Source organism: Carassius gibelio, chromosome B9, assembly GCF_023724105.1.
Source record: "Carassius gibelio isolate Cgi1373 ecotype wild population from Czech Republic chromosome B9, carGib1.2-hapl.c, whole genome shotgun sequence".
NCBI lineage: Eukaryota > Metazoa > Chordata > Actinopteri > Cypriniformes > Cyprinidae > Carassius > Carassius gibelio.
Window position 1 is genome coordinate 18,095,296 of NC_068404.1, and position 12,551 is coordinate 18,107,846.

Sequence of the window (12,551 nt, forward strand, 5' to 3'; positions counted from 1 at the left end):
TTATGTCGAGCAGCAGAAAGCAACTGTCCTTGAAAAGGAATTTATTTACAGTACATGTTAGCTTTTCGGAATGAAATTGCGTTCTGGTCCGAATGTTAACGGCAACCTCTGTCTCTCATCCCTCCCCTTCTTTCTTCACTCCCTTCTACCTCCCCCTTTCCGCCACTTCACTTCTTTTTTAGCTCAAGACCCGGGAGGCCTCCGAAACGGACCCAGAGTGTGACATCGCCGGAGAACCCTCACATCATGCCTCACTCGGTGCCAGGCCTCATGTCGCCGGGAATCATTCCCCCCACAGGTAACGCACACGGACCTCCTCCCGTGCCCCTTCCCGTTCTCGCAGCAGCCCGCTGCCCATCCATTAAATGGCACGCTGCAAAATCTGACAGCCCTCATCCAAACTACCAGCCAGAACCATTCACCATCCCGACCGACCCCCTTCCCTTCCCAGCAAGCCCCCCTGTGCAACCGCAGCTCCAGAATAAATTGGAATGGAGAGTTGTTCTCTTCCAGATTATTTTAGTGGATGCTGCATTCTGCCTTGAGTGGATTTTAATTAGCCCGATTAAATCCACTTCACTGCTGTATGTACATAGACCGATGTGATGTTAAAGTAAGCTTATCGCCACAAGAATCAACAACAACCGTTTGTGCCTTCAGTTCGCCTGGAGCAAGTCTTGTGCTTTTGTTCTATTTACGGCTGGTTTTCATTGCAGCGGCTTTTGAAGTCGTTTGCGAGAAAGGATCCTGATTTATATATCGTGCTCTCGGTTGTTCTGCCATCTTTTAATAACACACAGTCATTAGTTTATGGTTCACTCCTTGTTAATCTACAGTTAACTTCTTGTTAAGACTTTCTTGTTGATTCTTGAGCAATTATTGAACACAAAGCCATATAGCTATCATTTTCAAAACCTAAGTGTTTTTTTTTTTTTTTGTGCAAAGTATGTTTTCTGTCCTATTGGACAAATGATCTTGCTGTAACAAAACAAGCTAGCACAGAGACTTCGTACAAGCAGTTCTTCAAGATGACTCTACGTTTACATGCATGACATTTGGCAGAGACTTTATCAACTGTGACTTACAGTGCATCCAAGTTTAACGTGTTCGCTGGAAATTAAACTTAAATTAAACTAAGATCTTGCAATTGTTAGCAATTGTTAGCAATTGTCTCGATTAATCGTGGTAAGAGTAAATAATGTTAGAATGTTAGAATGCCTTCAAGTGCACCTGGGAAACTAAATGTTTCTTTAATAAAGCAAATTGAGAAAATTGAGTGACTAACTTTATCTTTTGAAGTGTTCTTTAAAATGACTATCCCTCTTGTTATCCTTTACAATTATTGAATTGCAGCATGTAAAATTACAATAACTTGCTAAACCAGTCATTATAATTTACCAGTTTTTGCTTTCTGTTCACTGATCGCTATTAAGATCATTGATATATTTTATGATATTATTAATATTATGGATCAGACAATTTACCAACTCATTTATAATCTAGAATTCTAGAGTTTATCACTTCTTTTCCAATTTCCTTGGACATTCAAATGCTTGTAATAACAAAATTTCCAGCTTCACCTGAAGGGCACATTATAATGAAAGTTATGATAAAGTGATTTAAATTCTTTAATATTTAATTATTCTGTATTTGAATTTGAATGTACCAGTTTTTGTCAATATGTCACAATGGTAGTGAGGCTGTATCCCGTTATATGATTGGTAGTCTTGTTATTTGGCCAAATCTCCACCAGTCTAGGAGATCTTTCACACAGTGCAGTTTTAATCATTTTGAGCCTGTAGTTTAAACACTAGAGCATGGCGCTAGCAATGCAACCATGAATGGATGTTCACACTGATTGCAGTGTTCCTTTGGATAAAAGTGTCTGCCAAATGCTTAGAATGTGAACGTAAAAGATCTCTTTGAATTCTGTGCTAATCAAAAATCATTTTAGCATAAACCTAATGAAGTGCATAAATTGCAGAATTTTCTTTTTTATGTTCTTTGCAGTGTAAGTGTAGCATTCTCTCTCTAAACTTGAAATTTAGGGGAAACTATTGAAATTCCAGCTTGGCAACAGAATTGGTAATCTTGAACAATGCCGCTGAAGCATTAGCGAACCATTCGGCTTGGGAAACTGTGTCCAGCTGCCCCTCCATGTTTGAGTGAGGTCAGCCTATCAGTGTCTTGTTCAGAAACAGGAACTCAAAGGCCATGTGGTACAGGATGAGAGCCCAGGATGAGAGTCTACTCTTATTTAGTCCTCAGAAACCACGACAAAAACCCTTTGATATCCAGGCCTTTAAACCATGAGAGAGGCTCTGATCTTGACATTTTGGTTGGGACTTCTAAAGAAAAGTAACATTTTATACAATCAGGTTTGTAAGGGTCTTTGGTTGTTTGGCTGATGACATGGCATGCAATGAGCAGATGCAGTGAGATTTGCTCACATTTGTCTTTCACGTCTTGGACAGCACTAGTCTGGGAGAGCAAATGTAAACAACAGTTAAAAACAGCAAGGAGTGCTCCTAGTTCTTTTGTTAATGTAACCTTCATCATAAAGCGGTGTGATTGTAATGTTGGCAAATGTTTAGGGACTTTGTGAACAACAGTGTTTTAAAGCAGCACTTGAGATGTTTTTCTATATATATATATATATATATATATATATATATATACATACATACATACATACATACATACATACATATATATATATATATATATATATATATATATATATATATATATATATATATATATACATACATACATACATACATACATACATACATATATATATACACACATATATATATATATATATATATATATATATATATATATATATATATATATATATATATATATATATATATATATATATATATATATATATTAAATTGATCAAAAGTGACAGTAAAGATATTTATAATATTACAAAAGAAAAAAAAAAATTCACATAAAAATATGAACACAGCATGTTGGTTTTTAACATTAAAAAGTAATAAATATTGTTTGAGCACCAAGTTCAGAATATTACATTTTTTCTGAAGGATATGACAGTGAAGACCGGAGCTGCTTAAAATTCTTTGTCATCACAGGAATAATTTACATTTTTCAAATGATTTTATTTTAAATAAAAATAAATTAGAGATATTTGAGCATTATGGATACTTCTTTTAAAAAAAAAAAAAAATTGACCAATCCCAGACTTTTGACCACACACACACACACACACACACTTGACATTTTAGCAGTGTCTCACAGCTATGCAGGAAATTACATCATAGTATCATTCCATCAGTCTGTCATCAGGTGGACACAGTCAACTAGAAATGCAGTGAGAATGGGAGGATTGACACAAAAAGAGGTTAATGAAACATGTAGCCCTTCACGCAGATGCAAGATTACACTGCCATAAACAGATCAGTCAACTCTAATGCGACTCTCACACCCAGTGTCGGCAGCTCATAATTGATGTGCGGTATTTGGCTGTAATGCAGATGGAACAATTCAGATGCATTAATTCACCCAGTCTTCGCTGGCACAACCTCAGCTTTGAGCAAGCGATCGGTCCTCAATAGTCACTGGAACAGAGCTCATTTCTGCAAATACACTGGGTAAATAGAGTGAAATTTGGCCTCAACCTCTATTAGGAGCCCGCAACATTAAGTCAGTAGATAAGCACTTGCTTATCATAAGCATGGCTAAGTCACTCTTTGTGTACTGATGTGAAGTTAATCTGATCTTAATTTAATTACACTATTAGTGGAAGGAGGCACATACATTCCTTATTTGTTATAAGAATGTTCTGACATTGAGCAGGTATGGGGCAGCCCGCATGTTAATTAATAATGAACATTCTGACAATATTCAGAGGCATGACAGCGTTAAGCCAGTCTGCTGCTGGTTCCTTTGCATATTAATAGATCCTTCAGTATTATTTAATATGACAGCTGCTCCAAGGGCTACGATCAGACCCCATCTCTATTATTTGCTGTTTTGTGCGCAGTATGACAGTACCATGCGATTCTTTATTTGTCAGAGTCCCCTCCCCACGCCGCCGTCTTGCGCCTGTCTGCCCGCTCGTTCTCTCTCAGGCTCAGCTGTTTATATATGGCTGAAGAGATCCTTGTGTCTGTGAGAAAACAGACATGGGCGTCTGAATCTAAAGGTGACTTTCAAAAGTCGAAACATTGCGATCTGCTATTGGTGCTTTGCATACTAATGAATGCTAATTGAGGAAGGAGTGGGTTGCTCGTTGTGATGTTCAGTCGTTCACGGCCACTACGAGTGGACTTGTTGCTGATGTGAAGAACAGTTTGTGGATAGGCACTCTGATGTAGATGTTACAGTCAAACACCCTTGTAGCCTACGTTGGATGTAATCTGTGATCTAATGAACCAGACTATCTCTCTGGAACAATGCTGAAGGATAATTTAGAGGAGGATCCATAAACATGAATACAGTTGCCTCTTACATGCTTGTAGTTTGTAGCAGTGCTTTTCAATTGGTTTTACCTCATAATTTATTTATTTTGATATTTCATAATTAGTATTATATCTGATTATATATTGTCTCAAAAACATGCCACAAACCATGTTTATCCTTTATGAACTAATATTTAATCTAGTCTGGGTTGTATCTCCTTTTTCATTTTGTGCTGTTGTTGGAAATCACAAATTTTTTATTTATTTATTTATTTATTTGTTGTTTGTTTGTTCATTCATTTGTTTGTTTGTTTATTACGATCAAATATGTTATAATCAGTATTTATAATTTTATTATATCTAATTATATATTGTCTCAAAAACAAGCCATGTTTTATACGAACTAATATTTAATCTAGGATGGGTTGGATCTCCATTTTCCTTTTGTGGTGTTGTTAAAAAATTGCAAAATTTATTGTATTTATTTATTTTTTAGTTTGATAAAACACGTTATAATGAATATTTATAATTGTATTATATCTAATTATATATTGACTCAAAAACATGTCACAAACCTTCCTATGCAAACAAAGATTTAATCTAGTCTGGGTTGCATGTCCTGTTACCTTTTTTGGTTGAAAAATGGTAAAATTTGACAATTTACTTTGTAATTAAATTAGTGTTTACACTTTGATTATTATATGTAATTATATATTGTTGCAAAAACTTATATCTATGTGAATGTATATTTAATTGAGTCTTGGGCGTGTCTACTTTTTCCTTTTGTGTTGTTGTTGAACATTTATTCATTTCATTTTCTTTTTTTTTTTTTTTTTTGTTTGTTTAGTGGTTGAAGGATAAATTTTTCCGAAATTCTGAAAAGTTTATTGAGAAGTAAAGCCATTGCCTTGAATAACTCTGATTTAAAGTAATCAGAGCTTATTTTGCTATCAACAATAATGCGGTTAGTTGCATATGTTTTTTTCATTGCTATCTTTGACTTGACCATTTTTTATTGACATTCCAGCAGCCGAGAGCCACTAGTTCATGCTGTAATTGACTAATTGAGCAGGAAATTATGGTAAGCTGTTTATTGACACCATCCATACCTGCAGGACATTCCATATAGACATATCCATTTAGTGAATAAATGAATATGATATATGTGTTTAATGCATCACTGTAGTGTATAATTGCCGGTCTAAAAATTCCCCTAAATGCAACTCAAGTACCAGACTTTTTCACGCAAGCAACTGGAAGGTGATTTTATTCTTTTTTTTATTTATTTTCTCAGGTCTCTGCTCTGCATACATCTCATTTAGAAAACAGTTGACTCTCTCCCATTAGACACAAATGAAGATTGACCTTCAGTGCGACTGGAGGCCATATTTATTCTGAGTGGAGGGGAGGGGGGTAGATACCACCCCCCCCGCAGCTCTAGGGCATGAATATACAACAGCAAACGAGAGCGGCCACTCCGACACCATGTATACGATTCATCAATATGGTACTGGTGTACTTTAAAATGCAAACAAGCCCAGAAAGCCGGTGGCATGCAGTGTTGCCCACACCATCTGCCTATCTGCTGCTGGGGAGGCAAGGTGGCGTATTAATGCCACATGTTCGATATCTTTCTTTTTCCCTTTCTCTTCACGCTCAAGAAAGGAGACAGAGGCCAAATGGCCATAGTTGAATCATATCAGTGAATGTGACAGTTTACTGATGATGAATTAACCAATTGGCCGCCCTCACTTGGGAAGGATTGATGCTACATTAGAGGATTTGTGGATTTTAAGTACAAAATATTGTAAATACTGACTGAATCTTTTGCTAAAAAGCCATACATAGTATATCTCTCAAATTATCAACAAATAGCAGATGTTTAATTATATAGAAATAACACATACAATTGACTGACTAATGTAATGTAAATTTTATCATATGTATTCAGTGGTTTATTTATCTGCCACAATAATGTGGAGATAATTATGGAGTGAAATTTCTTAAATATTAATATGCAGTTAATTAATCGGCATATCTTGTAATTAATTGGATTTATTTTGAATTTATTAGCTGGGTAATAAATACATATCCTGAATTCATATCTGTTTAAATGTTCAAATGCATTCAGTTATGACATTTAATATTTTTATGAAGTTGCTCAGCCTTTATCCCAGAATCCACTTAGCCGTTTAATCTCATACATGAGACTATTGTACTGTAACCATTGTCAATACACTGTATGTATAACATTAGATGGAGATCACAGGATTCACTGAACACCGCTGAAAAAAAAAAAAAAAAGCTCAGCTTTGATTCATCCATTCACATCATTTCATTAATCTTCATTCATGGATTCAAGGTCTCTTTCAAGGATCCTCCTTTTACTTATTGTGAGTCTCTCAGGTGTTTTGTCATTGAAAAAGAGTAAATGACAGCGAGTCAGTTCTTTATCCAATCTCCCCGTCTCCACTGTCCTCCTTTCAAACAAATCAAACAATGGAAAAAAAAAATGATTGCCACTGGAGCCAAAAGACTTTGAATCTCAGCGTTCCTGTTCATTCAGAGGGAATAACAATGGATTTGAAGTCAGATGAGAGCATTTACTGTTTGAGATGTCTCACACATTTGTGTGTGTATGTGTGTGATTTAAGCGTGTCTTTGGTTTCCCACTGTTTCAGACTGTTTGTTTTCACTTTGTCATACATCCCCACCTGTTTATTTACAAACAGAAACCATGGCAACATGTCAGTCCTGATATGTTCTCCTGACTCCATCTGTCACCATCAAAGCTCAACGGCGTCATCTTTGCATTTAGTGGGGAAAAGAGACGGAAATCAGAGAAGACGTACATGACAGTGAGGCTTCCAGCAGAAAATGTTGCCTCAGTCCAATGGGGCCAGCTGTGTAATCAAAAACAGCAAAGCTACTGTCGGTGATGGGATGCAAATGATCCGCTCTGGTTAAGAGGCTAGTGATGGGAGAAAAGACAGTGTCAAACAGTTGAAGAGTGGGAAGCAGTTTCCCCCCTTCTTTCTGTGATCTCAAAAACATGAGTTTAAAATTGTTCAAATGCATGATTACATAAATAATATTTCAATATTGGATTCTACTGAATGCTAAAACTGGATACATTTTTGTTGTTGTTTTTTTTTGTTGCAGATCTCAATTTATTGTAGCATTTTAAGCAGTCACTTTTAGCTTTTATTTATTTGTTTGTTTCCAAAAAATTTGAAATACTTTGTTTAGAAAATAATATTCAATATTTAAACAATCAAAAAGTTTTGTGCCAGTAATTTCTTTTAATTATTATTTTTATTATTATTGCTTTTTTTTTTTTTTGCAAGGATGCTATAACATGAAGTGAATGAACAGTAATATTGTGAAATATATTACAATTTAAAATAACTAAGCTAAGCTAAGCTGATTTTTCAGCAACCATTACTTAATTATTTAGTATCACATGATCCTTCAGAAATCATTCTAATATGCTGATTTGGTGCTCAAGATATATTTCTTATTTTTATCAGTGTTATCTTTGTAATATTTATTTCCGAAAACAGTTTTCTTCAATAAATAGAAAGGTAAAAAGAACATTATTTAAAACAGAAATATTTTGTAATAGATAGATAGATAGATAGATAGATAGATAGAAGCATTTCTTGACCAGTTTCTTGATTTAGTTGAATCTTTATGATGCGGGGACTCCCTCTTTATGTCCTCCTGCTGTAGGCCTCACAGCCGCCGCTGCAGCAGCCGCAGCCGCCACCAACGCTGCCATCGCAGAGGCCATGAAGGTGAAGAAGATCAAACTGGAGGTGATGAGCAGCTACCATGGAAGCAACACCCAGCACGGGGTCGACTCAGAGAACGGAGACCTTAGCTCCAGTGTCGGTGAGTCACCATCCACCAGCAGCATGACTCACACTGCATGCAGGCCTGGTATTAGCAGACGTCTCATGAAACATCACAAGTGCTCAGGCCAGACACATCACAGTTTACACTTAGGAGTAAAATACATCTCAAATGTGCCTTCTGGGACTTCTTGTGATCAGATTTTTCCAATTTTACTACTTGACTCTTCTGTACTTACATCTTGTCCAAAGACCGACTGAAAATTAAAAATTTTGATTCTCTAGGCTAATATGGCTAGGAACTATACTCTCAATCTGGCGTAATAATAAAAGAACTTTGCTGCCGTACTGTGGGTACAGCTAGAGCAATGATATTACGCAGCGCCTGAAAATAGTTCTGTTATTAGGATTGCTAACAGTCTAATCAGATTCAATGATCTATATAAGATAAGCTAAAACTGCTACCACCAGACCCAGATTACGGCATTAAATTAAGATCTGCTCATGTTGCGCCGTACTTAATTTTAGGCCTTTTTACAGTGTTAGGCATTTTAACCAATCAAACACAATTCTGTTGAGTTTAAGAATACAATGGCAAAACAGAAGCATTCAGATGAGTCATCGCTGAACCTAATCAGTTTTGTTGAGTGTGTGTAGTTCGCTGACTGAATTTCAGACTCTTGTGAATTCCCTCATCATAAACAACAAAGCGCAGATGTACTATTTGTACATGGCAAGTAAGATATTCATTTCACAGTGTATACAGATTCAGTGATTATAACAATCTTTTTTTTTTTTTGATGGATCAATGTTAGTGATAATGTCACTTTCTATATATAATTTTATCACTGTTTGAATAATTGTGGAAATAAAATGTGATATAATTATACATTTCTGACATTTTTATTAAATTGTAATCATGTTAAATAAAAATTATTTAAAAAATCCTAAAAAAGATTTTTAAAGTGGAGTGTTCCTTTAAGCATTCGCAGGAGCCCAATTGTACCCGTACTTAGCACTGTCCAGTCAGATGAGCAGAAACTGACCAGTAGTACTCAAATGTCTTAATGTTAGTGCTAACAAGGTGTCATACTTCATACTTTAATGAATAGTTCACCAAAAAATTACAATTCTGTTGTCATTTACCTGTATGACTTTCATTCTTTTTTGGAACACAAAATAATATCATTTGAAGAATTAAACTGTTTTTGGCTACGTTCACACTGCAGGCTGAAACGACCAAATTCAGATTTTTTTGCCCCTATGCGACCTGTATCTGATCTTTTCATGACAGTCTGAACGACACAGATCCGATCTTTTCAAATGTGACCCAGGCCACTTGGGTATGTGGTCCAAAATCCGATACGTATCCGATCTTTTAAAATGCGACCTCCGTCTGAACGGCCACGCCACATGTATCTGACCCATACGTCAGCCACTCACATCAGTATCCCACCACTCCTGGCTGCGACTCCGCACCCACACGTTTCTCTGTACCGACATTGCTAATACTGCTCCACAAAACGCCATGGCCAAAAACCTTGCTCCCCTCCTTCTTTTTTATTTTCTTCTTAAAACGAGAAGATTGTAATTGTGCTGGCTCCGTTGGGAAAATAACTTTTTTTTTTTTTTTTTTTTTTTTTTCAAGGGGAAATACAGAAAGCAAGCCTTCAATATATTCCTAAATCAAAGACACTTGAAAGTTTATGCAATTACATATAAATCAAAACAGTATTAATAATAATGAAAAATAAACATATACCTATACTGTACATCCATACTCATGTACACATAAAAACAATTATCAATATAGAGTATATTCTCTCAGGCCTGGAAAGAAGTTTTTACAAGTGTCACCAGTGCTTTGTTTCCTCCTCTTAACAGTGGGAAAATAACTTTAATATTGCAGGGTTAGGTTATTACACTGTTGTTGACATCCATGTTTAACGTTATCTACTTTCGACGAGTGATATCGTTCACCGTTGAGTACTCTTCTGCGCATGCGGGTCACTTCTGAGTCATTTCACGTTCACACAGGAGATCACAAAAGGTCGCATTTAATTGGAAATGTGAACGGCCTTGCAAAAAAATATTTTTTTTTTTAAAAAAACGGAATTGAGCATTAAGTGTGAACGTAGCCTTTGTCTTTACTTTTTCCATCAGTTGTGTCCAAAAACACACTTTGACATTTTTTTTTACATATCATGTATTTATAATCCACACAAAAAAAAAGTATTTTTTAAAAGTTTAGTTCAGTTTTGGAACAACATTTTTGAGTGAACTATCCCTTTAAGAAAAAACTGATCTGCTTTTATAAAACTAAGCCTAATTCCTGCTATTTACCTACTTAAAATATGTTCTTGAACTCACATAAACTGCAAAGGTCCAAATCTAAAAGGAAACTCAAAAGCTATGTGTAATCTTCTTTTGAGCAATCAGTTTGTTTGGTTGATTCCAAATTCATCATTAGCAGGTAATGCACTTTTAAAGTAGCTACACATCAAATGCATCCATGAGCACTTTATCCCAAAGCTAATAGCTATTAAGCAAGCCGCTAATTCAATTTGGTGAAGGAAATTGGTTTTGAATGTCCCTCGCTCCAATTAATCGTTTCTCAGATACATTCCGATTTTTTCTCTCTCTTTGCAACATTACTTAAAGCCATTTTTTGTGGAAATTACACTGTTATATTAAACCACAAATCCATTACAAATGATTCAGTTACCATAATCCCTCAGCTGAACTGTGCGCGTGTGATTTCCATTGTGAATATCCACCCTGCGTAGAGGATTTCCCAGCTGCATTTGACACTAGGAGTTTTAGCAAAACACGGCGTGCTCTAAGCAGATTTATCGAAAGGAAGCCGCGTGGAGCTGAGGTCATCCAACAGCGAATGGCGGCAGGGGGCCGCGAGGTCATCGAAATAAAGATAAATGCGAATCAGAATAGGCGAGGCTACGGCAATGGAGCTAATAAGAAACTGTTTTTATCTTTTTACAATTTAAATTGTAACCTTGAGCACGCAGACTCCCTGAAGAATAATAATTCCCGGGCCCAGCCGTGAGCGAAGGAGCCGAACTAGAGAGGCATTAGAAGCTTTGAGTGAAATATATGGCCGCGACGCCTCTCCGGCCCATCCACAATCAATTGGATTCTTTTACTTTAATATTTACTCGCAGCGATGAGATGCTAGTCTGCATGGTGATGAACAGTCTTCCTCTGGCGTTTGAAGGTGACCTGTCACCGCGTATGGACAAATCTCTCGCTCGCAGAAATGTAGAAAATAAATCATTAAAGGCAGGCGGGCCTCTCATTCCGGGATTTAAATCACTCCCAGATTTATGATTTAAATTAATGCTTGGTTTGGTCAAAAGAACAGAGGCCGAGACAAATGATGTTTGGTACTGAAGCCATCCTAATATTGATTACTGGATGTCAGTGCAATCTCTTGTTTATATCAAGCACTCTCCTGTGACGGTGTGGCCAATAGGAGTCACCCACATGATAAGAGGGCGAAATATAGCTGCTTCTATTCAGCCAGCCAGAGGGGAGAAACAAGCTCCTTTCAGCCTTTAATTGCAACATAAATTAGGTTTTTAAGTGAAATAGACAGTGTTTTCTATTCCCCTTCTCCCAGCGAATTCCCTCACTGCTTCGGATCATTACGGCATTAAAACAGAAAGGTCATTTCGCCAGAGAACCAAGAGAGAGATATTACATCTGGGTGTTTTAAAAGTGTGCCAGAGAAAACGCACAACTGTGAAAATAAACTCTTAGCTGCGGTGCGTTGCTCTGCTGACTTCTGCTTTTCTGAGCGTCGTGATTCCCTCTAATGCTTTTGGACTGTGAATGCCTATTATGTCCTGCTTATAGGCGCTTTCTGCAGCTGGAGTCCAGAGTCTGAAATCATCTGACAGATATAGAGATGACTTTAGAACAGAGGAACTCAGCTAAACTATCCAGACAGGAGTGGACAATGTCATGAGCAGGAAGTGAGCCGGTGCTATATTAAAACAGCTGCTTATGCGGTGAGGTTTTATTTTGAGACGCTCCGTTACATGTAAGTGTAATCATTTTTTAAATGTCACTTAAAGGGGTAAACACAGGCCACACCACCAATAGTAATAATAATAATAATAATAATAATTTATTATTACTATAACAACTACTACTACTCCTACTACTGCTTCTACTGGTGATGTTGTTGTCTCTGTTGTCTGTGAAGTGTTATCTCTTCTAGTGAAATTAAAACATTTTGTTTTTG

The 12,551-nt window shown here is 36.5% G+C and overlaps 1 protein-coding gene across 7 annotated transcripts in view; it reads left to right on the forward strand.

The window, feature by feature from the left end:
• The window catches only part of LOC127965536 (dachshund homolog 1-like), a 114,241-nt gene that overhangs the window by 49,543 nt on the left and 52,147 nt on the right, over window positions 1-12,551 (forward strand). For all 7 annotated transcript variants that reach the window (XM_052566365.1, XM_052566362.1, XM_052566363.1 and 4 more), the window contains exons 2-3: window positions 183-298; window positions 8,166-8,327. In XM_052566365.1, the coding sequence (XP_052422325.1) occupies window positions 183-298; window positions 8,166-8,327 (278 nt within the window). The remainder of the gene's footprint in view (window positions 1-182; window positions 299-8,165; window positions 8,328-12,551) is intronic.